Source organism: Parasteatoda tepidariorum, chromosome 5 (genome assembly GCF_982258835.1).
Source record: "Parasteatoda tepidariorum strain Cologne lab strain chromosome 5, Ptep-v5.0, whole genome shotgun sequence".
Classification (NCBI taxonomy): domain Eukaryota; kingdom Metazoa; phylum Arthropoda; class Arachnida; order Araneae; family Theridiidae; genus Parasteatoda; species Parasteatoda tepidariorum.
In genome coordinates, this window is record NC_141759.1 from 70,598,734 (window position 1) to 70,626,437 (window position 27,704).

Consider the following 27,704-nt stretch of genomic DNA (forward strand, 5'->3'; position numbering starts at 1 on the left):
ATTTAATCCTTATAAAAGTAACAGGTTAAAAAATAGTTCAGCTCTGCTTTTTAATATCCTACATTCAACATTAATATATAATGAAGTAATAAATCTTAAAGTGGTTTTAGAAACCTGTTAAAAAAGCAGAATGGTTTTCTCCGCAACTGACTCTTGCAATTTTAGAACTTTCTAAGAACACAATTTGATGTGGTGTAGCTACATCTAAGAGTCTTGAACCTAAACCTAACTGTCCATCATATCCATTACCAAAACTATATGCTTTACCATCAGCTGAAACATCAAAATTGCTGGATTACATAGCTATTCTTCAACAAATAATAAATGTAATATGTTTTTAAAAATTCAATTTATTGTAAAATTTAATTTTAAAAAAATGGTGAAAAATAGCAAAACAAAATATTAATATCATATTTTATTGTAAAACTCAATTTCTAAAAAAAAGCATATAAATAAAACGAAAATTTAATTCAAATAGTACAGGCACAGAAAAATAAAACACTTCCTTATAAAATGACATTTTATAAAAAAAATAAAACATGATTTATAAATATCCTAGATTTTTAAATCCAATTATATATTACTCTATATGTAAATAATTTATAATTATAGAATTTAAATCTAAAAAACGAAATTTTTATTACAAAATGTAAATAATTATGAGCTATAATTAATGTTGCATAGTAAAAATTTTTGATGGGACTTTAATAATTTTTTTTTTAAAGAGAGCATTTAAATTATGCAAATCTAATACAAAATTAAAATTCTTGAAGCAATAGTATATAAACAAGGAGGCAACAGCGATGATACAAACCGAAGAATCTTAAAAGCTAGAACCTGTTTCAGGAGCCGTCAAAAATTTTGGAGACTTAATAATATAAATGACTTCAAATATAAAAGTCTTCACAAAAATAAATGTTTTTAAAACTGTTGTTTGATCTGTACTTTTGTATGGTGCTGAAGGTTGGAACCTCCGCGAAACCAAAAATATTCCAGAACAAATGTTTAAAAATAATTTTAAAAATATTCAGGCTTAATGCTATTTCAAATTAAGATCTACTAATAAAGGCAAAATTATTACCCATTCACGAAATTCTGAAGAGAATATGGACTAGACATATCCTTTGTCTAAAACAGGATAGTTCTGCCAGCATCTCACTTATTTGGGCACATGATTGAAAATGCAAAAGAGGAAGGCCACGAATTACTTGGCAAAGATAAATGCATCAAAATCTCTGCAAAGTAAAACTAAATGAATGGGAGGGGGTAAGAAAACTGGCTCAGGACAGAAAGGCCTGGTAAAGGAGACTTGAGGCCTTCTGAGACAGCTGTCGCAAAGAGGATATGTAGGTAAATAAATTTTAGGGAAAATAAAAAAATAGATAGAAGCAAGTTCATTATCTTTATCGTAGCTGAGTAAAAGTCAAGAGCTCATGAGATGCAGCATCATCAAATTTCAAATTTTACACGAACTGTGTGATACATACAACACTTAAAAACAATACAAATAAAATAAAGACAAAAAAAAAATACAAATTACATTTATTAAATTCGATAGGCAACTCTATTTATCCAGTGTGTATGTGAAGACATATTTTAAATGATAAATAATTATAATAAAAACTTTAAAAATGCTTACATGTTAAAGCAATAGTATGATTACCACCGCAAGAAACCCAAACAATCTTTCGGTCAAACCCAGAAACACAATGAACACTGAGAGGAGACTTCTTAAGAGCATGGTCAGGCAGTCCTAACTTACCAGACTCTCCTTCCCCACAAGTATATAATTTACCATCGACTTGAAATAAAAAAACTCACATCACTTTTAAATGAAAATATCAAGTAAAAAGAAGACAATATTATATTATTTAGTAAAATACACAAATTACGAATAAAGCAAAACAATGTGTTTAAGGTGCAAATAAAGGTTTTAGTTTCAGATCTATAAAAAAAATTTTCCAAAGTCTAAATAATTAGGTTTTTTTTTTAATTTTATTTTATTTTATTTTTTTATTTTGACTTTCAGAAAGATTTTTGTTTTTTGATTTCTGTTTTGTCAAAAATAGAGTATATGAATTTTTGTACCATTCTTTGCATTGTTTTCTTTTGTTAATATGCTCCAAAAGCAGACATTCTACAGCATGGCAGCGTGCCCTACAGATTATTTTTTTTGTCTCAGATTTAAAAAGCAAGACAAAAATATTACTGAGAGGCCCAGTGGCAGAATCGTGGCGACACGGCGACATTGTCGCAGAACGTTAGAGTTCTTGCAGAAAATTTTTTCCTTTACAAAGTAAAAAAATTTGGTTTTCTTTTCTGCAAAAATTTTCGAAATTTTTTTTCTCTCTAAAATTATATTTAAAAGATGTCTTTTTCAAGCATCGATGGGGAAAGAAATGTTCTTAATTTTTCGATTCTTATTTGAGAAGAATGAAAAATAAAGTATATTGAAGTAAAAAATTTCTTTTCTGCAGAAATGTTAGAAAGATTTTTTTCCCACCACAATTATACTCAAGAGATACCTTATTCACTCATCAGAGGGGAAGAAATGCTCGTGATTTTTTTAAATTTCCTTTTAGGAAAAATGAAAAATTTTGGTTTTCTTTTCTTTCACTTATTTTACAATTTTTAATTTTCTGTGTGATGATGATTTAGGAAATGCGAAAAAAGAAATAATTAGTGTGTTTTCCTCTTACAAAATGTGAGAATATCGCCCATGATATTAGAATAAAAAAATATTACATATTCATTATTTAAAAAAAATACATAAAATTTTATTATATCCAAATAGGCTTTTCTTTGTAAATACAACGTTTCTGTTACTTTAAATTTAATTAATAACATGTATATGAGTTATTATTAAAAGTATCTTGCAGAAAAATATTAGTGCTAGAGAAGATTGTCGCAGAAAGCCCAAAAAAATTCTGCCACAGGGCTGAGAGGGGAAACGAAGAATTGTTTTTTCAATTCCTAAACTTACTCAATAACTATTTCTTACAGGCACTTAATAAAATTTGTTTTCCAATCTGCAGACATTAAACGCAAAAGAAAAATGATCACTTTCAAAAATTCTAAATAATATTCTTTAATTAACTACGAGTTACTTCATTCATTTAAAAGTGCATAAAAATTCTTAATGCAAATGACAAATTTGTAAAATTTTTTTATATATAATTTTTATCTATCTAATTAGTGCTAGTTTTGCTGTATACATGTTAGATTTAGCATAATTTTTACAATATGCCTCTGCCTGACTGTGCTAAGGTTAATGACAAAATTGAATCTATGAAAGTTGCTCTGCAGATTGACTCTGTAAATTCTGCTACCAGTTCATATGTACGAGAGGTATACCCTTTCTTTATTTCGTCATACAAGTTGCATAACGACGAATTTAAATTTTATTTTAATTTCTAAGACTTGTGGCACATGACCATAGTGAATTAGAAGTATACTCAATAAAAATCGCTATAGATTTCTACAGAAACTTATTATTACTAGAAAACCTTTAAAAACTAACTTTGAGCAAGGTTGATTTAGCAGGGTGCATAGCTAGATTTTTCAACAAAAAACAAGCACCTTTTATGTACTTTTTAAGTACTCAAAAAAATTTTTTAATCAATTTTCCAAAAAAATAATAATAATTAGGATTTGTGCAGTAATAAAAAAAATTACTATCATTTAAAGTTCTTAATTTATAAACATAAAATCAATAAAATTCTAAAATATTTTCAAAAACTTTACATAATCATGATAAAATAACTAGTTTCTGATAAATATAGCAGGGAAATCGACAAGTCGAAGAAAAAATCACTTTTTAAAACATAGAAAATTAAGCACTTTTTACAATTCCCGAATACAAAAAAATCACCTTTAAGGGCTTTTAAAAAACATAAATCAAAAATAAGCACCTTTAAGCACTTTTTAAAAATGCTATGCAGCTTGTTTAAGAGACAAAGCACTTGCCTCCCAATAATGCGACGAATATACAAATCCGAACAATTACTGGTCAATTCATAGATTGCTTTCACCTCATACCAGCCACAGAGATGAAGAAAAATATCTCCTGTGATCACTCACTCTTGTAAACAGGCTATCCATCAAAAGTTTTTGTGGGTTTTTTTTTCCCCATGTAATCCAAATATAAATTGGTTTCACTCAAAAAATCTACAATTTTTTAAACTAAAATTTGACCTAATGCTTGATCTAAGAGTTCTCTTGTCTTTTGGGTTAAATTCTAAATATTTCTGACGAAAGTTTTTATTGATAGAAAGTCTTTAAATGCTAATTTTAAGTCAGGCTGACTCAAGAAAGAAAGCACTTGCTTCCGATTAAGGAGAACATTCAAATCCCAACAATGGCTGGTCAATTCATATATTGTATCCACCTCATACCGACCACAGTATTGAAGAAAAATATCTCCTGTGGTGCTCATTCTAATAAATGGGCTACCCATCAAACGTTTCAGTGTTTTTTTTCTCTCCATGTAACCCAAATGTGAGTTGGTTTCACTAAAAAAATCCACAAATTTTTAATCTAAAGTTTTTCCTAATGCATGATTTAGGAGTTCTCTTGTCTTTCAGGTTAAGTTAAAAATCAGAATGCTATGGCATTGTACTTTAGATATAGCTTCAAATTGGATGCGGATTGGCTGTTTAATGTAGGTGTTATGTTTAACAGTTTTGAGAAAATATTTTACCCAAATCTTATTAAGCAAATCTTTATTAGTAATTTCGGTTTTAAAAGATATCTAAAGAAAAATTCATTTCTATGAAAAAATAATTGATAATTGACTGATAAAATTAAAGATAGAAAAAATAAAATAAGTTACCTGTAACAAATGCAGAATGATAATATCCAGCAGACATGCAAATTATATTACAATCTAAATTGAGCTCAGTAGGAATTAGAATGTGGCCAGATTCAGGACCTATTTGACCTTCTGCTCCACTTCCCCAGACATAAACAACACCTTTATCTAAACATATATATATATATATATATATATATATATATATATATATATATATATATATCTAAACATATATATATATATATATATATATATATATATATATATATATATATATATATATATATATATATATATATATATATAATAAACATTTTAAAGTACTAAACATAAATAATTCATGAATTGAAACTAAAAATTAAATTTCATTGCTCGAAATTTTTTTTAACAATAACAAAAGATTTCAGAATGTTAATATAGAAAAAAAAGTCCTGATATTAAAACAATATAAAAAAATTATAAAGCATACACTTAAAATTCTTGCTCTGAATGGTTAAGTATATGATATGTGAAACAAAATTAAACAATCAACTTCGATATCAATTTTTTTTCTAATTATTATTTTTTTTATTTAATTAATTTTTGAAGAAATTTTTTACTGATCAAAAAATTTCTGGTCAATAGTGTAAAACATATGGGTTTAGTTTTCAACTTTATTTTAGATAAGTCCTAATTTTATTAATTGTAGTAAGTGTTTTAGTGAAAGGTAAAAATTATCTATCCTATCTATAATTTTTTAAAATATAGTTTCAAAGACATTAATATTGAAAACTGGATGATTATACATCTTCATTATTAGTCAAGCCATCCATGAAAATATATGGTTAAAAATTGTCTTTTCTTATTAAAATTTTTCTATAATTTAATAAAAAATATCTTAAATGTCACACTTAAATCTATACATAAATACATATTTAAAAGATACAGATAAAATATTTGCAAAAATTATAGATGTAAGATAATTAGAATTTTAAATGTGTTGGCTAAGTGTCGGATTGAAATTAAGTGTCTATGTGTAGCTAACATATAAAATATATTGACACAAAACACATTAAAGATATAAATAAATGTAATCAAAAAGTAGTACATACTTAGATTAATCCTGGGATAGAATGCATAAATATGTTTAAATAAAATTTATTTTCAGCAATGTAAAGTAAAACAATACAAAATACATATTATGAAATGCATATTAAAATTAAACAAATACTGTCAATAATTGTTATATAACCTTTTTGTCAAAACAACAAATAAGAAAACTGGTTTTAAAAAATGAAGTTGACTTACGATTGAAACACAAATAATTAAATCATCGCAAGAAATACTTAACACAATTGGACAAAATTTTTTAAAATACTGAGAAATTAATAAAAGTGGATCATTATAAAAGGGATTTGTTCGATTTAAATTTATCTTCAATAAACATCTTCAATAAACAAATCCAAAGAACTGTTAAAATATTTCGTCCGAAACTAAATTATACTATCAGCAAGTTTTGAAAAGAAAAATATATTGTCTTAAGTGCAAAATTTGAGCAATTATAAATGAGGCATTTATTGCTTTATTTAAAAAGAAAATTATTAAGATTGTGAATCTATTCAAAGAAGCTTAATGAATGCATATGAAATATCATGTAAAGTATATTTTAAAAGAAGATGTAACTATCTTCTTTTGAAAGAAGTAAAATATCAATAAATTTAATTAATGACAGTTCATTTAGAATTCGTTACTTTCAAAGATCACGGCAACCAACAAAGAGAACTATTTAACAACCCATCTAGAGAGTGATGTTATTCTTCATTTAAAGGGAATTCAAGATGTTTAAAGTTTATTGAGATGTAACATTAAAATAAAAAATAATATTTTGGATCAATCAGTTATCAAATGATTGTTTCCTCAATGAAAACCTTTTTATTTTAATAGTGAGAAAATGAAAAAGGTTGATTATTATTGTAACAAATTATTGAAATTGGATTATACTGACAAAAAATTTTTGCAACTATAAAATAGCAATTGTGACTCCTCTTGGTTTGATAAATTACAACAAAGAAAAATCCATACAAAACTTACTATAAAATATTTAAATGTGAATAACATTAATAATTTCAATTTTAAAGAATTTTTTTTATACAAGGTGAATCAAAATTGTTTTTACAAAATAAGAGAAGAGGTAATGCACATCATAAAAAGGATTGAGAATAATTACATATCAAACCGTGGCAAAAAAATTTCAACTTACGCAGCCAGGGGTTCTTCACTGTTATAAACATCTTGTAAATAGGATTGACAAGTTAGAAGCCAAATTATTAAATAAGAATTTTTAAAAAAAACCTATTTTAAGGAAACTTTTGACAATATATATTAGGAACATAAATTCGAGATAATTTAGATAAATAAAAGTACCAGTTTAAAGACACACAAACAAGAAATTCATAATTGGGAATCGATTCTAGCGGTGTACAATAACATTTCAAGGCCAAGGGTTTCAATATAATTCTCAATCCTTATGATGTGTCTTATCTCTCCTCGTATTTTTTAAAAAGAATTTAGACTCACTCTCTATACCTGTGAAATGGTATGTGATTTTAATCAGTTAGAGCAATGACAACAAAATAGGGATTGTCAGACTCACCGGTAAGAGCCATTGAATGATCAGCACCTCCACTTAGCATTTTAATAGTAATGCCTTCAAGACCTTGAACTCTGACAGGAGATGAATGAATAGGCTCTTCATCAGCAGATCCTAGTTGACCTTCACTGTTTGAGCCAAATGCATAAATATGACCACCAGCTAGAAAACAACTTTCAATGATCATACCTATCAACCATATTTAAAATGCAGCAGATTAACTACAAAAATGCAAAATAAATTACTTAAAATGTAGAAGCTTTTACACATTTTCAATTTTTATTCCTTATTCAAAGAATCAACTGTACAGTTATTGGAATAAGTGGAATTTAGTGGCCTAATACAAAGAGCTCGAATAATTTTGAAATAGAAAACTATGATTCTTTTTTATTTTACATTAATTAGTGATCAACGACATTGATCAGGCTGAAGTGCAATGAAAATTAAAGATATAATTATCTGAGTAGGGCAGCCTATTCTTACACATGCATGTGTAAGTAGTTCAAAGAGGTACAAAATTTTAATCCACATTTTCAAAATGTAGAAGATTTGAGTTTCAGTACAGAAAACCAGAAAATGGAGAAGAGCTGGCATATGTAAATGATAAATACAGTATTAAAACAAACTAAAGTCTTGAAAAAAGAGATAGTCTTCAATAATAACTCTTAGAAAACATATATGTTCTGATTTTACTAACGTTGTAGGCAATAACGGCATTTATTTATTTCTTGATACGCTAAAAAATGTTTATTTCAAAATAAAAATAAAGAATTTTTAATAGAATTTTTATAAATGAAAGAGAATTAAAGTAAGTCTATGCATTTAACATTCTCTATAAATCTTTTTTTAAATAAAATTCTCTAAGCCTCAGAGCTTTTTGCATTAATTTTAGTACTCATTTTCCTCTCAATACAACGCACGTGGATTATTTAAACCACTCAAAGCTGACTTTCTCCAAACTTAATTTGGTTGCTTTACTGGAACAAAACTGTTCGGTTTTAAGTGAAAAGATAGAAGAAAAAATTCTGCTTTGTGTTCTACATATTATGACTTTACCTAAAGTCATAATGTTTAGAGGATTAAAAGTTAGTAAATAAAAAACATTTATATTAAATAAATATTTCTAAGAACTTTATACTTCGACAAATTTCTTATGTTAATTAAAAATTGATCCAACAAGAAATTTAGATAGACGAGAAAAATAAAATCGTACATAGAGAAATCACGACCAAAAAAAACAAAAAAAATAAGAGATACAGGAAGAGAAACAGTAAATCGATCAACCTTCTTACTTCACTATGTTTACAAGCTAAATAAAATTACAGTACTTAAAAGTTTCTACGTAATGGCTTCAGCTATTTGATAAGTCATATTCTTCAATTAATTAAAGCCTACTTAAAATTTCTTAGTCATTGAAACGAATAAAATACTTTAAATATGAATTTTATGTTTGTTTCATTGTACTACAAAAAAAGTAAAATTACTAAAAAAAATTTTATATCCTGGCTTTATTTTTTAATCACAATTACTATAAGTAGTAGTCGAAGTATTGTTTTCAATTACTTACTTTCCATTATCTTCTTTGTGGAGGTAAGGACAGGTTATCGTATAAATTTGAATTTTAAAAAAAATCACACCCTTTTTCTTTTTTGTATAAATATTATGTAATATGTGAGAAACTAAAAAAATTTCATTGTATTAGTAAATTTAATTGTTTTAGTAAAAACCTTTAGAGAGTAACTCTTCTCAGTTAAATTAATTTTCTTTGCCAGTTAGTTTCATAAATTTTTAGTTGTAAGTTTTATTAATTTTTTGTATTGTCTCATAACTTATTATATATAAGATGTTCGAATAATTAACTATCTTTGCTTTAGTACCAGATTCTTCTGAATTTTCAGGTGCAGACTTTCTTGCCTTAAAAAACCGGCTACACCATGTTATTCAATAGTAAAATAGTGCATAGCAAGGAAATTTAAGTACTAACTTAGCCAGGGGCTAAATGCTTCCAGGGTTAAAGAAAATTAAATAAACATAAATTTACCTGTAGCAACCAAAGTATGTGAGCGGCCACATGCTATTACAGTAGCCCTTTCTCCTTTTAAAGCTGAAATAAACATGAAAAAGTTGAATGAAAAATATTTAATTATAAAATTCAAAATGTTTTTATTTTAATTTATAGTTTTGCACCTTAGAAAAAATAATAAGTTTTGAATTATGAAAAAGGTGTAACTTATAAAAGATACATTATCTGCATTAGTATACAGTCAAACCTGCCTATCTCGAATCTCGCGGGAAAGGGGAAAAAATTTGAGAGAGAGAGGTTTCGAGATATACAGGTAAGTTTAAAAAATTAAATTCGAGCAGCAATGTTTAATTAAAAGAAACTTTAAATCATTCATGTTGTAAAGAATTTAATTATGATTACATATTAATTACATCTAATAAAAGTTTTTAACAGTCATACGCACCTCATAGGTAGTCTTTTAATGATTTCTGACGTCGGATTTTCTTTGATTCGATAATTTTTCGAATGTTAGAGATAGCAGCGAACCCCTCATGTCCAACATTTTCTTGACATTCAAGAAAGTTTGTTAAACGTTCCACAGCTTTTTCAGCTTCCTTTACTGTCACTTTCTGTGCTTCTATATGCTCTTCGTCTACTTCATTTTCGTCTTCGGAAATGCATCTGACATTATCGACGATTTCCGAATCTGTCAAAGTTCCACATGTGGCCAAGGCGTCATCCACTTGCAAAAATTCTTCAAAGGAAATGTTCACATTTAATCCAGATTTTATTGCATTCCAATCTTGTGAATTTATTTTGATCATTTCTTCAGCTTCCTTTTCGGAAATTTCAGTCTCTTCTTCAATAATCCTCCTCTCTTCTTCACACTCATTCTTAAACCCAGCTTTTTTAAAACCATTTTGAATGGTCTTCTGTGTTACATTTCTTCATGCGTGGTCTGTCATTCTGATAGAATCCAGTACATTTATCTTGGGAAGGGTACTTCCTTCATCAATTGCATCTACAAGTTTGCGGATCAACTGTTTTCTGTAGTTAACTTTAAAACTTCTGATTACTCCCTGATCCATAGGTTGAAGCTTTGAGATGGTGTTTGCGGGAAAATACTTAACACAAACATTTTTCAGTTCAGGCAGATTGTTATGTGCACTACAGTTGTCTATAAAAAGAATAATTTTTCTTTTTTTTAATCGCATGGATTTGTCTAAGGACTTTAACCAATTTCCAAAGATTTCACTCGTCATCCAAGATTTTTTATTAGCTTTGTATGGAAAAGGGAAGGATTTTACTTTAGAAAAGCATCTAGGCTTTTCTGAGCGTCCGATCATGAGAGGAGGAAGTTTCTCTGCGCCTGCTTCATTTGCAGCTAAGAGCAATGTCAAACGAGCTTTACTTTGTTTTCCTCCCCTGCATGCTTCATCTTTAAACATAGCAGTTTTGTCTGGCAAACATTGATAAAACAGTCTTGTCTCGTCAGCATTGAAAATATTTTTTGGCCCATAGTCTTTCACTAAATCAGGAATGTTTTTAATCCAGTTTTCGCATACACTTTCCGGAACAGATGCACTTTCACCACAAAGTTTTCGAAAAATAATACCGTGCCTATTTTTAAAACTTTCTAGCCATCTGTTACTGCCTTTAAAATTATCTTCATGGCCAAGCTCTTTAGCAAAATCCTCAGTTTTTCGTTGCATTATTTGTCCACTGATAGGAATACCGCTGCTCCTGCATTGTGTAAACCATTTTAAAACACATTCATCCACGTCCGGAAAAGAGCATTTTCGGCTTTTTTTTGCATTCTTGTTGCTGCTATGAAATTTTTGCTCCACAGCTTGTCGATTCTTAATAATTGTAGAAAGAGTGCTTGCTGGTAAACCGAACTTCACTGCTACTTCGTTTTTTTTCATTAATGGATTTCCATCCAAGAATGTTAAAATTTTCATTTTTTTTTTCAATGGAGAGAACATTCAATTTACGTTTAGCCCCTGCCATACTTAATCAAAATTCAATTGAACAATGTTTAAAAAAAACTGAGACGCTCAAACCAACGACCTCCTAAAAAAATTCTACTGATAAAATGAATTTCTCTTTGTGTTGTTCTTATCTATGTGTGGAAACTGATGCCCAGTGGTGACGCCCCCTCATCAATCAACTTTTCATTGTCCGAATACACTAAATTGGTTGGAGAGTGTGACGATAGTAACCGGAAATTCCAAGAAACGACCCCCCAATCTGCTCATTCTTACTTCCCATGGGGCTAGGGAATTTTTCTGTTCTTCTAATGTAGCTTGTTTGAACAAGTTCTGCTGTCCAGGCATCGGTTACGATGATGTACATTCTCCTTCAAAATTCGAGAAACACAGGTTTTGAAAGAAATTCTTTCGAGATAAACTTGGAAAAATACATTAAAATTAAATCGTTAATGTCGAGAAACTAAGAAATTTCGAGAAATACAGGTTTTCGAGATAAGCAGGTTTGAGATAAACAGGTTCAACTATATTAACATAAAAAATAAAAGTACAATTGTATTTAAAACTCATTCAGATTCAAAGCAAAATAGGATTACAATTTTCAAAGAACTTCTTTAAAAATCTTCAAACAAATCTTTAAAAGTTCTTTAAAAGAACTTCGAAGTTAAAGCAATGGAAAAAAGTCTCATTACTAAAAATAATGCTACAGTTCCAGGATCTATAAACTGTGAAATAATGCATGCTCTCTACAGCTCAACAGCAAGATTATTCTTTGATTTAATAGAATTATGTTTTGTATCTTAAACAGCAACCACTATGACAACAGAAATTCAACTGTTTATTTTTAACAAAAATTTTTTTTATGCATATTCACATTACAGATTCAGCTAAGTCCAATGAAAAATTTCTTGCTCTATTCCCTGATTAGAGAAAAAAAATTGAAAGGTAAAATTTCAAAGTTCTGAGGTTTTTGAATTATTTTAGAAGTTTATACAGCTATTATACAACAATATTTCATTTTATTTAAAATATTGTGTCACACTAATTAAGTTTCAAAAGCTGTAAGACATATTTAACAACGCCTTAGAGAATAAGAACAATAGAGCTTCAGCTGACAATATATTTAGCTGGCATTATTATTAGGTAAAAACGATATTATTAAATTTTATTTTTTTATTTGGATTAAATTTTAAAATAAATTTTTGCGTACAATACAATAATATCTTGAAGAAGCAATTATTATGATGACATAAAATACAGGACAAAGTCTCATACCAGATATCAATTTTCCACAAACGTCTGTTTTCCAAACACTTTCTGACAATCAAACTAAACAAAGTTCTTTTTCTTTTACCAGAAAATTTTCTTATGGGCTTCCTTTTAATTTTTTTTATTATTAATTAATATGTTTTTTTTTTTGCATTTACAATCTGCTACAAAATCTTATGCATAAGAAATAGAACTTTCTGACTAATGGCTCCTCAAGTTGAAAACCAATTACTCAGATCTGCTAAAGTTCAGATGATTCCTGATATGTGACTTTCCACCTAATATTTTGTAATATAATCTTTGTATTTTATTAAAATGCAAAGTAATTCAAAATAAAATAAAAACCATTAAATTAGAAACGATCTAAGTATTCATCAATAGTTGAATTATCAAAACTATAATAACAGTTGCTATGTCTGAGTCTATCTGCGCTTCATTTTCCTGAGCGCAAATCATTTTAATGTTAACAAATTTAAACAACATGTTTCACAAGATTAGGTCTGTTAATAACAAATTTACATTTACACACTACCAAAATTAACTGATATGAAGTAAGGATAAAATATGAGTACACCTAGGGTTCTATATGAAATAACTTTTTGCTTCTACTCTACAGTAAAAATCATGTAAAGTTTATTTATAAAAAGTAATGTAGTATTATTTATTTACATCTTGTATTCCGAACAAAACTTTTTAAACAATATATACTCCTGGTTTACTTCTTAATACAAAAAATTGACCTAACATACATTTAAGTTGCTGAGCTATTAAAAATCAAAACAAAATGCCTCCAATTAAAATTGTCTTGCACTCACATCCCTTCCTTATTTATCCTCTTATTTATCCACACAGTACAGATAGGCTGGAAGAAAAAAAACACTTAAACAATTCTTTAAGCATAAAAAAACATTAGTGTAGTGAATTCCAAGGGAAATTTATTTCTGGCAATCAAACTTGAAATAAATATGAATTACAGTACACATTACTTCAAACTCCACTCCCACTCTGCGGATCATTAAATTGCACTTATCAACAGGCACAAGTACAATCCAAACCTCACATTGGCAGTTATCAGCGATGTTGGCGAGTAAAAAAATAAACTTGAAAAACAGGTGCAGGTACATAACAAATCTTAGTCATTTTTACTTACCAGGTATACACTTGAGAAAAATTTTAATTATCATCAACATTCAAAACTAAAATTTTTGCTAACATTTTACATAAATTATTTATTTACAATAAAATTCTTATAAGCTTTAAAATAAAAAAAATTTTAAAATTACCTTTGACAAATGAAGGTTTTTCCAACGTCTTAGTATGTCCATGTCCCAATTGGCCCCATTCATTGCTACCAAAAGTGAATAAACGACCAGATGCTAAAATTAAAAATATGCTTCACTTTAGTAGTAATAAAAACTATAACAATTAATCTAACTCAGACGAAACAATAATTCAAAAATAATAATTATAGTCTAAAACAATAGTTTGAGAAGAAAACTATAAGGAATTTAAGATAAAATTAGTTCTATAATACAAGAGCGTATCATAGTCTCATATGTACTGAACTTTTTCGATATTCATTTCTAGTTATTTAAGGACATTTTTATACACAAAAATAAAACAAAAATTCTGTTGGAAGTAATAAGACTCTCACCTTAATTTTACATTAATTCCTTTTCACTAAGAAAGTTCATTTTATGATTGTATTTTTCTATTTGGCATAGTACAAAATCCCATGTCGAGATGACCATTTAGCAGAAGTTTTTGTTTGTTCCAGACACTTTTTGACAATCCAAATAAACAAAACTCTTTTCCTTTTTCAAATAATTCTAACTCTTCACATCATAAGGGAAAAAAATTATCTTTATTTACGAAAGATAAAGCTCAAATTATCTGCTCACTTTTATTTTTTTATATCTACATTTCATCATACTAAACATTCTTTAGTTTTTTAAACGTCATTCAAACTATAAGAAAACTTTGGATCATATTGACAAGTATTAACTATCATAGATCTGTTATTTTTTCATTGAATAATGCAGGTTCTGATATTTCACCTTTATCTGGAAAAATATATTTTCCAGACTTATAAAAATTATCAGCGATTCCGGACATGGGACTTTCTTCAATATTTATAAATGCTCTTTGTTCAAAATCATAGGGGATCCACTGGACGAAACCACTAAAACAAGATTTAATCACAAGATATTAATATTTCGTGATAGGAATATGTACTTGACCTAAATTTCCTTAGTTACTGATCTTTTAGATCACTGACTATATTTTCATAATTTCTACTCTTTGATGATAAATCTCAGAAAAAGAAATTTTTGATACCACAAAGCTATAGTACTTCAGGACTAGATATGATAACTTGAAGTATTTTACTTGACATTTAAACTTACATTCACATATATTTGAAAGGTATAAATTAAATTATGATTCCCTTGATTTTTATTCAATATCTGAAATAAAAAATAGTTGCTAACACATAAAAAGTAAAAATATTAAACTTACGATTAATGTGTAAGTTGTTTCTTCAAAAGATACCCCAGATAAGTCTTTCGACTGTTTAGGGTTAAGTACAAAAACAAATTATCATGAGAAAAAATTTCTTCATCTATAAGTGTATAAGAATTACAGAATCCTAATACAAACTGGTACAAAAACTTTTCAGAAAGCTGCTGGAAATGTTGATGTTTAAATACACTTTAGCAATCAAATATAACCAAGAGATATCTTGAGAAGACTATTCTTAAAAATGTTCATATCTTATTTTATTAGTTTTTTATGTATTTTAAATTCTGAGTTCAGCTACATGTTTTGAATAATGAAATGTATGTTTAAAAATCAACTGATTAAAATTTCAGTAGTAGGGTTAGCTGGAATAAAGTGGGTATAAAATTAAGCTTATTTAAAGAAAGCTGTAACACCAAATCATTAAATTTATTTTACTGAAAATTTTGATGCATTTTATTTACACTGGATTCATATAAATTAAATATGAACCCTAACTTATCTATTTTGCTTGATTGTTTTCTTAGAGTAATGCATTCAAAAGAACATGTTTTCTTAGAGTAATTCATTCAAAAGAACAAGTTTTGATATATCCACTTTACTCCAAAATGAGGTAAATTGGGTATAGTTCTAAAATTAATATATATATCACAAACAAAAACATGTAAATATTGTTTCAGAAATAAAAATGGTCTTAAATAAATGTATAATTATTAGATTTAAAAAACTAATTGCAAAAAAAAAAATTTCTTTGTATTTTTAAATTAAAGAGTAAATGTTCACTGCTTCAAAATTAGATTTCACTTCAGATGTAATATATTTTGCTGAACTTTATACAATTTCATCAAAAAACGAGAAATCTGTAATATTTTTTATTTTATTTGAATTATAAAAAGAGTTTAAAAATTAATATCTAAAGTGGTAATTTAAAATTTTTCTATTTATAGCAGGCATGTATTTTTATTTCAAATTAGTAAAAAGAAATTATTTTGTTTCCCATGAAAAAACTGCCATATGAAGGCAGAAACTTGCATGAAAACTTATGTATATTTTTAAATATGCTGACTAAGTTGCACCATTACGCTATTTTGTTAATTTTATAATAATGTATATTATATTGTTATTTTATCCCTATCATTCTTCTCTTTAAAAAATAAAATTTAAAAGAAACTTTGTTTTCAGTGTTAAAATTACTATGTAGGGTTATAATCAAACTAAGTTAATTATTATTTAGCTGTTTCATTATAAAATATAGAGCATTAGATACTTACTAATGCTAATACAGAAGTAATATATATATATATATATTCTTATCATACAACATTTAGCTAAGTCTAACCATATACATACTTTACTCTACCTCAGAAAATAATTAATAATAATTAGAATTTTGAAACTTATTTTTAAATTTCTATGTAGATGTGTTCTTTAGATGTCCCTCTACCAGTTTGAACTAAAGTTAATAGTTTTCACAAGTTATTAATGATATTAGTAGAAAGTTCATCTACAGCTTAAAATAACATACTATATAAGTTGATCACAAGTAGGGAGCTTGTAAATATTAAATTTTTTAACAGTTTCTAAAACTGAAATAAAAATGTTTGCTGCAATCCCAGTAACTGTCTCTAAAAATATTAAACAAATTATCTCAATTTAAAAGGAGAAAATTGATGTTTTTTAAACATATACCCACTTTACCCCATTTAACAGCTTTTCTCCCACCTGACCCTACTATTTCAGTAGTAGTAGTATACTGATAGGAAGGAAGAAAGGATTATATAAATTTAAACTGCCAGAGCCATTTAAGATAATTACTCAATTGCAATACCTGTTAGTATTGCAGTATGTTCATCTCCACAAGAAATTTGCAATATTGGATCATCTTTAATCCAAAATTTGCCAGCTACATTATCAGAAAAGCGACTTCGTCCAAATGTGAAAGCAGCCCCACAATCTAAAAAAATAATAATTTATATTTATATAATAAATTATATAATAAAATTTGCACATAATAATAAATAAATGGAAACATTTTCATATTGGTACCAGATCCTGCAAACTGCAATCTCTAAGGTACCACTGTGAGGTATTTTTAATTAATTCACTATATATGCATAGAAGCTACACTGTCAAGGGCTGTGACCCTTTAAATTTGCCCTTTTCTACATATTTTTTATTTTAGTTTCTTGTGTATGTTTGGTTGGTTTTCTCCAAAACTTAGTTACTACTTTGGCACAGATATCGATATAGAAATCTTCCCATAGGTCTTTCTTAAATGCTAAATACAATTCAAATTTTTTTTTATATAGTTTTTAAAAATGAGAGCATTATATTCTAATGCTTCCCAGTGAAGAAAAGCTGTCAATTACAGAACAATCAATGGACTAAATAATAATGGACTGGCTTAGTAAAAGAAAACAGTAGCTGCAATCTAGGAATGAAAAACATTGTTGATTACCTAGAAGTAGATCTAATTTATGAATTATTACGCATTATCATTATAAAGACACTATTAAAGAGGTCTACTTGCTATCAAGCAACAACTCAGCCACATTGCAACTGCACTCATGAAACACCTATTATCGTCCGTCAGGCTATTTTGAACTTATAAGTTACAGGCAAATTTTTTTTCTTCCCTTCTTGATTTAGCCACTAGGTGAAAAAACAGCAATTACTTTCAGAAAAAATCAACTAACACCTATACATGGTGAAGTGCATCTATAAATATAATAAATATACCTGCTTTTGATAAATAATGAGTTTATTACCAACAAGCTGATTTTTTGAGAAAATGTATTTCCAAACCACTATTTAAGAGACCCACTTGACTTCAGTCAGATCTGTCAATAAGTTAATGTAAGAATGACTTATTTTACTAGAGATGAGTTCCGGCTTACTTTTAAAAGACTGAACAAAACAAAAAAACTTTTATCCGAGCCAGGTGTCATACAAGACCAAAAGTCTGATGATGTCTTAATAAGACTATTCATTATGACTTTTTTTAATACTATCCTTCCTCTGAAAAAAGAAGCAATAAAAAATTGTATTTGCAATTTCTAATTGCTACGACCAATAAACCGCCAGACAACCACATAAGAATTATAATGCTATATTATTAAAATTTCTTTTTTTTTTTTTTTAGACATTAGGTTTGATACTTCTTAATTTTTTACAAAATTTTATTGTGTACCTAATAACCAAGCACAATAGATTTTAATATAGTCGTCTACATTGAAGGTGATAAAAAAGGTAATGCATAGCTCGCGTGCCCGAAATTCTTACACCACCCCGGCCTCAATACATTTTTTTACTTACACCTTTCCAGCCTCAACACGTTTCTTTTTCTTTTTTAACAGGAAGCTTGGACTGAATGCATCTCATCTCCAATATCTACAATCTTTACTACTGTTCTTCATTGTTAAAAGTTGCTAGCTTCTCAGGAAGATTTTGAATCATATATACTCCAGGAAAAAAAATTGGACTCTTCCTGCCATGGGAAACTATATATAGATATATATATAGATATATATATATATAGTACAATAAATAAATACAAAAAGTTCTTAATTTTCTTTTTGTACTTATTTGTTGTGCTATGTTTTTTCTACATTTTGAACTTATATATATATATATATATATATATATATATATATATATATATATATATATATATATATATATATATATATATATATATATATATATATATACATATATCCACAAAGGGGACTAATTCTCAAACAAGCCTCAACACTTTTAGTTTTTAAAAAATTTCAAGTTAGACAGTAGCAGTTGATGCAATGAGTTTCGGATACAAAAATAGCTCCGTTTTTTTTTTTATGTCCTACTATTATATTAGTAATGAAACTAAAGTTTCATAATTTTTAATAGATGTTATATTAAATCCGTAAGGAAGTAAAAAGAATCCGTAGAGACTGTAAATTTTAAAGATACGCAACTGATCGGATATAACTAAATTTCATTAAAGTAGGAAGACGTAATTCTGCTATAAATAATATATTAATAAACGAAACAGTTTGATAAAACTAACATAAAAAAAAGTATAAATATCAAATTTTCTTTATATTTTGTAGCCATAAAACAGAAAATATTTTCCCGTCTTATTTATAATTGTCATATTTTCTTAAGCTTCTAAAACGATTTATTATGCAAGTTGTTATATGAGACATTTAACAAATTAGAATAATAAAATCTATTCTTAAACCAAAAGAGATATATAATTAAACATATTAACCAGGAACATCATTGTCAATATCCGAAGCCATGAATTAAAAGGGCGAGGGAGCTTAATTGTTACAAATTCCTCTACTAATTATATTTATATTTTTAAATGTTTGTATAATTTTTTTACTAAAGAGATAGTACTTGCTTTTGCCTCTATTGTATACAAAAGCTCTATGGAAAAAGTGTCAAAAGATTCCATGGTTTAATCTGAATAAACTGCTTCAGTTTATATAAATAGATTCAGCTTTGTAAAAGTTTTTATAATAAGAACGAAAACTGAAAAAAACGATGCATCTCATCAGCTGATTCAAAACAATCAGTCTGCAATGTTAACCATCAACTAAAGCCACAAAACCATGTGGTTATGTTTTTGTTTATGATTGACATATGCAATGCCAAGAAGTTTGAAACACAGCATAATATAAATTCGATAATATTTAAGAGTGCAATCAATGTTGAAACTATTTTATTTGATTTTAAAATTTTATATTAATTTAAATTCTCTGCATCAACTTTTTCAAAGAACAATTGTGTGATAATTATTAAAAATAATAATGGAGGAGAAAAACACAAAAAAAGATGCTAAATTATTAGGTATTTGATTTTTAAAATCGATTTATAGCAGTATTAGTACTGTTTTATAATTCAGATAAAAGCAGTGTTAGTCAAAAATGGTAAAGAAAAGAGAATAATTATGTCTCTATTTTTCTTATAGAAAAAATCATGAAAGTTAATTAAATATGAAAAAGTTCTTATAACTTATTGTGTTTAAATGTCCTTAAGTTAACGTTTCATGTGTTAACTGTTCTCATGATGTTTATTTAATTAAAAATATAATCTTGAGGATGAAATTGAATGTATTTTCAAATATTAACAAAACTTTCTTACTATAAATAAATATTTTTTCCTCTATGTACTGAGTGTCTTCTCATAAGTTTGTGTACTCTTTTTGAAATCTACTCTAAGTACTAAACAAGCACCATATTTGTATATAAACGTATTTCAACGAAATTTGAGAAGTAGAAATTAAAGAAAGTATGATATCTGTACCTATGCCACAAAGGTCACTAAATTCTTGGGACAACTGGGCATTGGCATTATAGGAACTAAAACAAGCATCACAGAAGGGAACGGATCAGAGAATATAACTCCTAGCCACCCCTGAGTAAACCACTGCATTATTTTTAAATTTTTTCCAAGTACAAAAACCTTTTGACAATGGTAATGGGCAGGAATAGGTAGTATGCAGAAATATCCCCAGTAAAACAAAAAATTATTCCTCAATTATGTAATTTTTTTTTAAGCTTCTAAAACTAGAACAATTTATTTCATTACTTATAACAGGAAATGTTTAACGTAGTGCTAACTAATTAAATCCACTAAATTTATGTAGAAATTATATTGTGCATTTATTTTACATCATTACTGAGATATATTGTGATATTTATCTATTCATTAGATATGTGTTTATAAATCACACATTTTTTTAATGCTCAAAATTTAGCAAAATACATGTAAAGAGCATAAAAATTTTTAGAAAGTATAAAACCTTCTATGTAATAAGATCAGTTGTTTTAAATTAACTTTTAGATTACCATTATTATATTAAAAAAACATAATGAAATAAACCAAAATCCACTTATGAGGTGTTTGAAAGTGTTTATCAATTGGTATATGATTTTTACAGATTTAATGTAGTTTCATCTAGGCACTGTTCATTTCAAAATCTCATGAGTACAGAACCTAGGCTTAGGAATTTAATGGAATCAAAACATGCTAGTTTACTGTTCTGAAACTTGAATATAAGTATTATTCATTCTGCTACAAGTAGCAAAACTACTGAAGTCACTACTTTTTTCATAGTTTAAGTGTAGGGATCTACTTTTAAGAAGAAGTAGTGTATTGAGAAGTGCAATACAAAAAACAAAAATAAAATAATAGTTATTTGTAGCATTTCCTGGCAACTAATTGTTAATTTGTTTTGTTTTGTAACCATTGTTAATTTTGTAAAGAACAAGGTACAAACAACTGATTTGTCAAATATCGGATTGGTACAAATATGTGCAGGTTCCTCAGTGGACGTAGTGATAATTCTCCAAGCATTAATAAAAATTATATCTGATACTCCAGAGAAGTGAGTTTTTTTTCCTTCCCTTTAATGAAGCCATTATTACCATAACCATAACTTCACCAATACCATAATTATAACCATAACTTCAATTGAAATACACTGTGCACTCATGAAATTTTATTATGGTTAACTTGTTATTTTGCTGGAGAGGGACATATTTGGTACTATTTCTTAGAGGAAATAAAAAAGCATTAAGCACCTAAGAGCTTTCTTGCATTTCTTAAATTAAATATTTGCTGCCGTGAAAAGCATAAAAGTGAAGAAAATATACCTAAAAAATGGTTTAGAATAAAAAATTTACTTATGTGAACATGAATAAATATTTCTTAATAATTTCTCATGTTTAATTAAGCAAATTTTTTGATCATTTTGAACTTGGGTATTCTCCAGCGAAGTTTATGTTCTAAATATAGTGACTACATTTCTAAAGTTGCTGTAGTTTTAGTTAACTACAAGAGAAATGTAGTTTTCTGACCAATGATTCCTTTCTATTTTATTAATGTGACTTTTTAAAAAAAAAATTTTTTTCTTGTTTTTATAGTAAAAGCTATTTCTGACTCGTATTACCTTATCACATGTATTTAAGTTGTGTATGATAATCTGAAAAATAATATAAAATATAAAGGAAATTGAAGCAACTAAAGTGGCAATGCTGAGTAATTGAAATTAACTATGGAAATTAACTGAGCTCAGAAGTACAAATATAGAGAAAAAAACGCACACACAAACTCAGATTTGTAGACTTCAGAATTGAGAAATATTTTTTAGCTCTCAATAGAGGATTCTTGAACATTATTATTGAACCCAGAATTTCAGGTTTAACAAAACGTCAATTTTTTTTTTCTTCCTCAAAGTATATAAAAACTAATTTAATATTTAATATTCATTTGTGTTTTTCAAAATAAGTAAAACTTTGTTATTTTGTTAAATAACCTATGCAGATCTTACATTGTTTGCTAAGATACAAAACTTGAATTTCATGAGTTTATTTAATATCTTTTTTACTTTCATGGAAATTTGGTTTTATTGGCTCTGTTGGCAAAGTACCTATATTTGTTACCTACTGCCAAATAATTAGTAATATATTAGATACCTACTGCCAAAGTACCTTTTATCACCATAAATCAAATGTCACTGACATTAATAATAGTTTGCTGATGTTTTACCCTACCTTCTAGAAATGGTATAGTGCCTTTTGTTCTGGTATTAAAATGATAGCACTACAACACTGACTATGATCACGAGAATCAAATATGTAGAAAATATTTATTGTTCCTCTTTTTATTTGAAAACAGTCTGTGTTTATGTAAGTTATTTATTTTAAACTTTTTTTCCTTGCAGAAACTTCATTTTTACTTACTGTTACTGGAGTTTCAGTTGTAGGAGGTTTTGGCATGGCATTAGCAATGGCAAAAAAAAAAGATCCTGTTTATTTCCTTAAAGTAAGAGACTAATAATTGTATTACTTAAATTTCTTTTTTTTCTCTCTAATATTTCTCTAAAGACTCAATAAATGGATATTTTATAAATTGTTATAATGTAATTGAGCTAATATATTTATATATATTGTATTAGTTACAAATTTGTTACGTCTATTTCAGGCGTTATTTAAAACTGTATATCTTATGCAGGTTTATTTTTCCTGAGATTTAGGGTTACGCTTCTTGATATGCACTCTGGATATAATTTTACCACCCTGCATCCCCTTTGATTCGTGGTTATATGCCTTTATAGTATATATATATATATTAAAAGGCTCTATTTGTGCTGATTCTACAGAAAACCATAAAAGTTTTTATTATTATTTTGAGAGTTGTTTCAGATATTTATGTATTTTTTTTTTCACCATTCTCTAAGATTTTAAATATTTTTATTGCAATTTTTTTATGACATACAATTTAGATCCACTCAAATGTATATTAAGTTATTGAGGTGCTCGTTTTGCAAGAATTTCAGCATAATTATGCATCATTTCATGATCATTCTACCATTTTTATAGGAAATTTAAGCTCTTAAAGTTCTAAATACATTGTTTTTACAAATATTAAATCCTGTTTGTGAGTAGTCACTGAATAATATGCTCGATTTATGAAGATTTTATGGTTTTTAAATCTTGAATTTATCCATAGGAATTCAAAAATTTGAAAAACTTTAGAATTGCATTTTATTTTATTTATTTATTTATTTTTTTGTTCAACTGTTGTGTAAAAACTAGAATTTTTTTAAAGAAAAAATAACAAACAAAAAAAGCTTCAACTCATCTTTTTATGTTATTTCTTCTTCTAAATTCTTCTTAATTTATTATTCAAAATTAAAGGCTTTCTCACACTTTATTATTTACATCTGCTCTTTTGGTCCTATATTTAGATCTTAAGTATGCAAAAATTAACATTTTAAAGTTTTCCCTTCACTAACTTATTCCCTCGATCTATTTAATAGGCCGATTGTAATTACTAACGTTTCCCTTTTTGCATGTGATTTAAAAGTTTATCAGGACTGAATTGCTAAATTTTCTCTAGCTTTTGATAGAGAAGCACTTTGACTTTGGATACTTCGTTTTCTTGCTCTCATACAATGATTACTTTATAAAAAGTTTTATTTTGCTTTGTCATGCCCGTTTATTTCTCCAGCTCGGGCCACGTTGCTTTTTATACACATAGTGCTTTGCCATTTTTAGGTATAAAATAAACCCTCCTTCTTATTTAATTTATAACAAAGAGTTTAGATCAGTTTTCAAAGTAGATGAAGCTTTTTTCATTTTTTTTTTCAGGGTATGATGGCTACCAAAGAGCTACCTGAAAGTGGTGGATCCTTAGCAATGAGAGCTCTCGGATGGGGTACTTTATATGCTGTTACTGGCTTTAGTGCTGTTTGTTATGGAATATGGAAACTGATGGGTGTGAATAATGTAATTTTTTGTGATATAGTTATAATCTTAAAGTGTTTTGAATCAACTATTTAATTACCTACTTTATTTTAGCAATTAAATCATCTTGAGTTTATTCTATTTTCAATGATTATTTACAACTAAGCATAGATATATTTGTAGAATTATAAACAGTGAAATGCAGAGAGAGGCATCCAGACTAAGGCACCCATTTAACCATTAAGGACATATGAACTATAAATCTATAAGTTTTATTATAAAAATTAAAATTTATACTAGAAAAATAAATATCTCAAGCTAAATATTTTATTAAAAATAAACTACAATGTTAAAAAAAATTTCCCAAGGAAGTTTTAGGTTGTCGAAATGTAAGTTTAATTTAGATTTAAGAAAAACTTGAGAACATTAATAAGTTTTACAGAATAAAAGAATTTCGCATGCATATGCATAAAAATAAGTTTAAGATATGGATTTAGATTTTTATAAATACAGGAAATCTTTCATCAGTGACCACTCTCTTTTCCACAGTAAAATGGTCATTAATAGAGGTTGGTTGTTCTTAAGGGTTACCTCCATTGACTTCAAAATGTTACTGAAGGTACATGAAGACTGAATCAATGAATAAAATTTAGCATCAGCAAAAATGATCCCCACTGATATAATTATGAGTAAAAACAAAATTACTAATTATGAATGATAGAGCTATTTTAAATAAATGAACAATTATGTTTTTGTTGAAGTTTGCATTTAATTTTATATCATAAATTTGGTAAGCAATAAAAATGAGAAGAGATTTGTTTGTTTGTTTCTTCTAATTTAACTTTCAATTCTAAAAATGAATCATGAGTAGCATCATCTTTAGTGCACTCTGACTACAACATGAGGTTGTAGATCTCTCTTGGAGATCATTAGAAAGAGATCTCTAAATAAGAACCTCACACAAATATTTTGAATACATTTTAATCTACTTATTTGTTCTAATATTTTCGTGTTTCCTTATTTCACTTTTTTTGCATTTGGTGCAGAGGTTTTTCCGGTCGCTAGAAGAGGTTTTGATAGTCTCTCCTAAAGATTTTCTTCAACACAAAGCCTGTGAAAAAAAAAATTTCGTGCCTCCAGTCTATCCTAAAGATTTTCTTCAACACAAAGTCTGCGGAAAAAATTCCGTGCCTCAAAAAAGTGGTCGTAAATAGATTTTTCCAATGCTTTTTTAAACTTCTTTTCTCTTTTTAACTCTTTCAGTAGTTCTCTTTCCCCTTTTTAGTTTAAACTAATTGAAGAATTTGCCCTAACCACCCACATACCTCTCCTCGCCACTGATTGTAAAATTTGATACTTTAAAAATCCATCCTTTAATTATTGCCTTACCCTAATAAGTGCTGAGGGTATTTAAAAAATTACATTAGGAAACACTGAGTTAGAATTTTTAAAAATTAGGATTGTTTTATTTTTCATACTACATTTGTCTGAACAGTGTGTAAAAAGAGAAGAAAATATTATTAACTGAATAAATTTGAAACAAATGATTGAATTTTCAATAGTACTGCTGTATACCTTAGAAAAAGGAAAGAAAAAACATTTAGAAAGGTCAGGATTTTTGTTGAAATTCTGTAAACGTATGTACATTATTTTATTTGTATATGTTTTGTACCGTAAGTTCAACGAAAAAAATGTCATAACATGACTAAATTTTGTATCTAATGATCAGATTTTCTCACAGTAACAGAAATTCTTAATAGTTCAAGGGGTGAAGATAGACATTAGTGCAGGTGATAATTTAAGCTTAAAAATCAGACATAAAATTGTACTTTCTCTTAATTATTATATATATATATTAGAAAATGTAGGTTTGTGATTCTTATAATATAGGAGGTATCTGCTACTTGAAAAATATAGTTCCACTTATTAATTTTGAAGAGTATAGTTAGAAGTTTAAACCACATAATTGTAGATTTTCTTATTGCATATTTCACTCGATCATAGAAACTTTTTTTTTGTTAATCGATAAATGTTGGTGTTTCTTGTTTATCTTGCTTTAATTACATGCAAAGAAATAATAACTTTTAATAGATGTTTATTTTCTTATTTAGTACACACAGGCCCTGCTTTAGTAAACCATCTGTGGACCCAGCAATAAGTTCATTATAAACAATGGTTTACTAGCTAAAAATCTTTGAAACAATATTCAGCAGTATTGTTGGAAGTAGTAATTGCAATAATACATAATTTAATTTATAAAATATTACTAAGAAAATATGTAGAGTTGCTTAACACAGTTCCATTACAGCAAATTTCATCCTATAACAAAATGTTTAGTCGAAATGTTAAATAACATTCTAAGTATTCTGCATCGAAGGGGTTGTCTCCGTATAGCAAATTTTTCCAATGTTTATCTTTTCAATTTTCATCATCTTTAGATATTTATCTTTTTTATTTCCATCATTTTTGAAGAAGGATACAATTAAAAATTTGAACTTTTATCCAACTAATTCGCTCTGCCATGTGCCTATTTTTGATCCACATGCATTATTCATTCCAGCGAAATGACTCACTTTAAATACTCTTTTATTTTAATTAAAAGTCATAATCATTTGCTCTTGGACTTAACCAAATTTTGCTCAATTATTTATTATAAGTTGCTTGCTTATTAAAACTGACGTTTTATCAATACATTTAAGTATTTTCTGGAACGTGTTAATAACATACTTTCTAATAAATGTTTATTTTTATTCAGCTGGAAGAATTTCGACAAAAAGTTGGACACAATCTTCCTACAATCCCAAAAAGTGAAAATCCTGGTCGATCTGATTTCAAGAATTTACGAGAACTTCTTAACTATATAATATCAGAAAGTGAAAAGGAAAAGAAAAAATGATGTGGAAAAAGCGTAGAACTGTTATTTATAATCCATGTACAACTCATCTTGTAATGCTATATGTCATTTGAAATTAAAATATTTTAGTGAGTACAAGTACATTTTTTAGTTTAACTTGACTATTAACAAGTGTAAGTATAGTACCATGTATGGATTTTAAAATAGAAAAAAGTATGTCTTTATAACTTTTGAATTTGTGATCAGATTTTCTCATACTAGGACTCAATCTTTGTAATTTGAGAGAGTAATCTTAAATATGCTAGTTGATTTGTGAAGAGGGTTACAGAATCAGTCCCAAAATCTGACTTTCTGAAAATAAACTACTTTTTAAAATACATTTTTTTA

General features: G+C 27.3%; 2 protein-coding genes across 5 annotated transcripts in view; one reads left to right on the forward strand and one right to left on the reverse strand.

Annotated features, from left to right (window-relative positions):
- Positions 1–19,641, reverse strand: part of LOC107436403 (X-linked retinitis pigmentosa GTPase regulator) — a 42,538-nt gene extending 22,897 nt beyond the window's left edge. For 2 of the 3 annotated variants that reach the window (XM_087164171.1, XM_087164170.1), the window contains exons 1-8: positions 19,477–19,641; positions 17,050–17,175; positions 13,988–14,080; positions 9,484–9,546; positions 7,446–7,604; positions 4,832–4,978; positions 1,640–1,801; positions 115–273 (exon numbers count right to left, since the gene is read on the reverse strand). In XM_087164171.1, the coding sequence (XP_087020297.1) occupies positions 115–273; positions 1,640–1,801; positions 4,832–4,978; positions 7,446–7,604; positions 9,484–9,546; positions 13,988–14,080; positions 17,050–17,175; positions 19,477–19,507 (940 nt within the window). In that variant the 5' untranslated portion in view covers positions 19,508–19,641. The remainder of the gene's footprint in view (positions 1–114; positions 274–1,639; positions 1,802–4,831; positions 4,979–7,445; positions 7,605–9,483; positions 9,547–13,987; positions 14,081–17,049; positions 17,176–19,476) is intronic. The other variant, XM_087164172.1, reaches the window with a different exon arrangement.
- Positions 19,642–19,768: 127 nt separating this feature from the next.
- On the forward strand, positions 19,769–27,458 carry LOC107436405 (transmembrane protein 242). 2 transcript variants are annotated; one of them, XM_071185535.2, is made up of 4 exons: positions 19,769–20,060; positions 22,939–23,039; positions 24,368–24,505; positions 27,219–27,458. In XM_071185535.2, the coding sequence occupies exons 1-4, from the start codon at positions 20,021–20,023 to the stop codon at positions 27,357–27,359; spliced, it is 420 nt and encodes a 139-aa protein (XP_071041636.2). In that variant the 5' UTR covers positions 19,769–20,020; the 3' UTR covers positions 27,360–27,458. The 2 variants fall into 2 exon arrangements, with proteins under 2 accessions (XP_071041636.2, XP_087020299.1); XM_087164173.1 differs by having other exon boundaries at positions 19,818–20,060; positions 24,368–24,494.
- The last annotated feature ends 246 nt before the right edge of the window (positions 27,459–27,704 follow it).

Excerpts from the sequence above, each read along its gene's own strand:
- LOC107436405 (XM_071185535.2), top strand. The coding sequence starts at position 20,021 with ATGGAGGAGAAAAACACAAAAAAAGATGCTAAATTATTAG. Across the intron at positions 20,061-22,938 it reads AAAAGATGCTAAATTATTAG|AAACTTCATTTTTACTTACT; the intron begins GTATTTGATTTT and ends TTTTCCTTGCAG. Across the intron at positions 23,040-24,367 it reads ATCCTGTTTATTTCCTTAAA|GGTATGATGGCTACCAAAGA; the intron begins GTAAGAGACTAA and ends TTTTTTTTTCAG.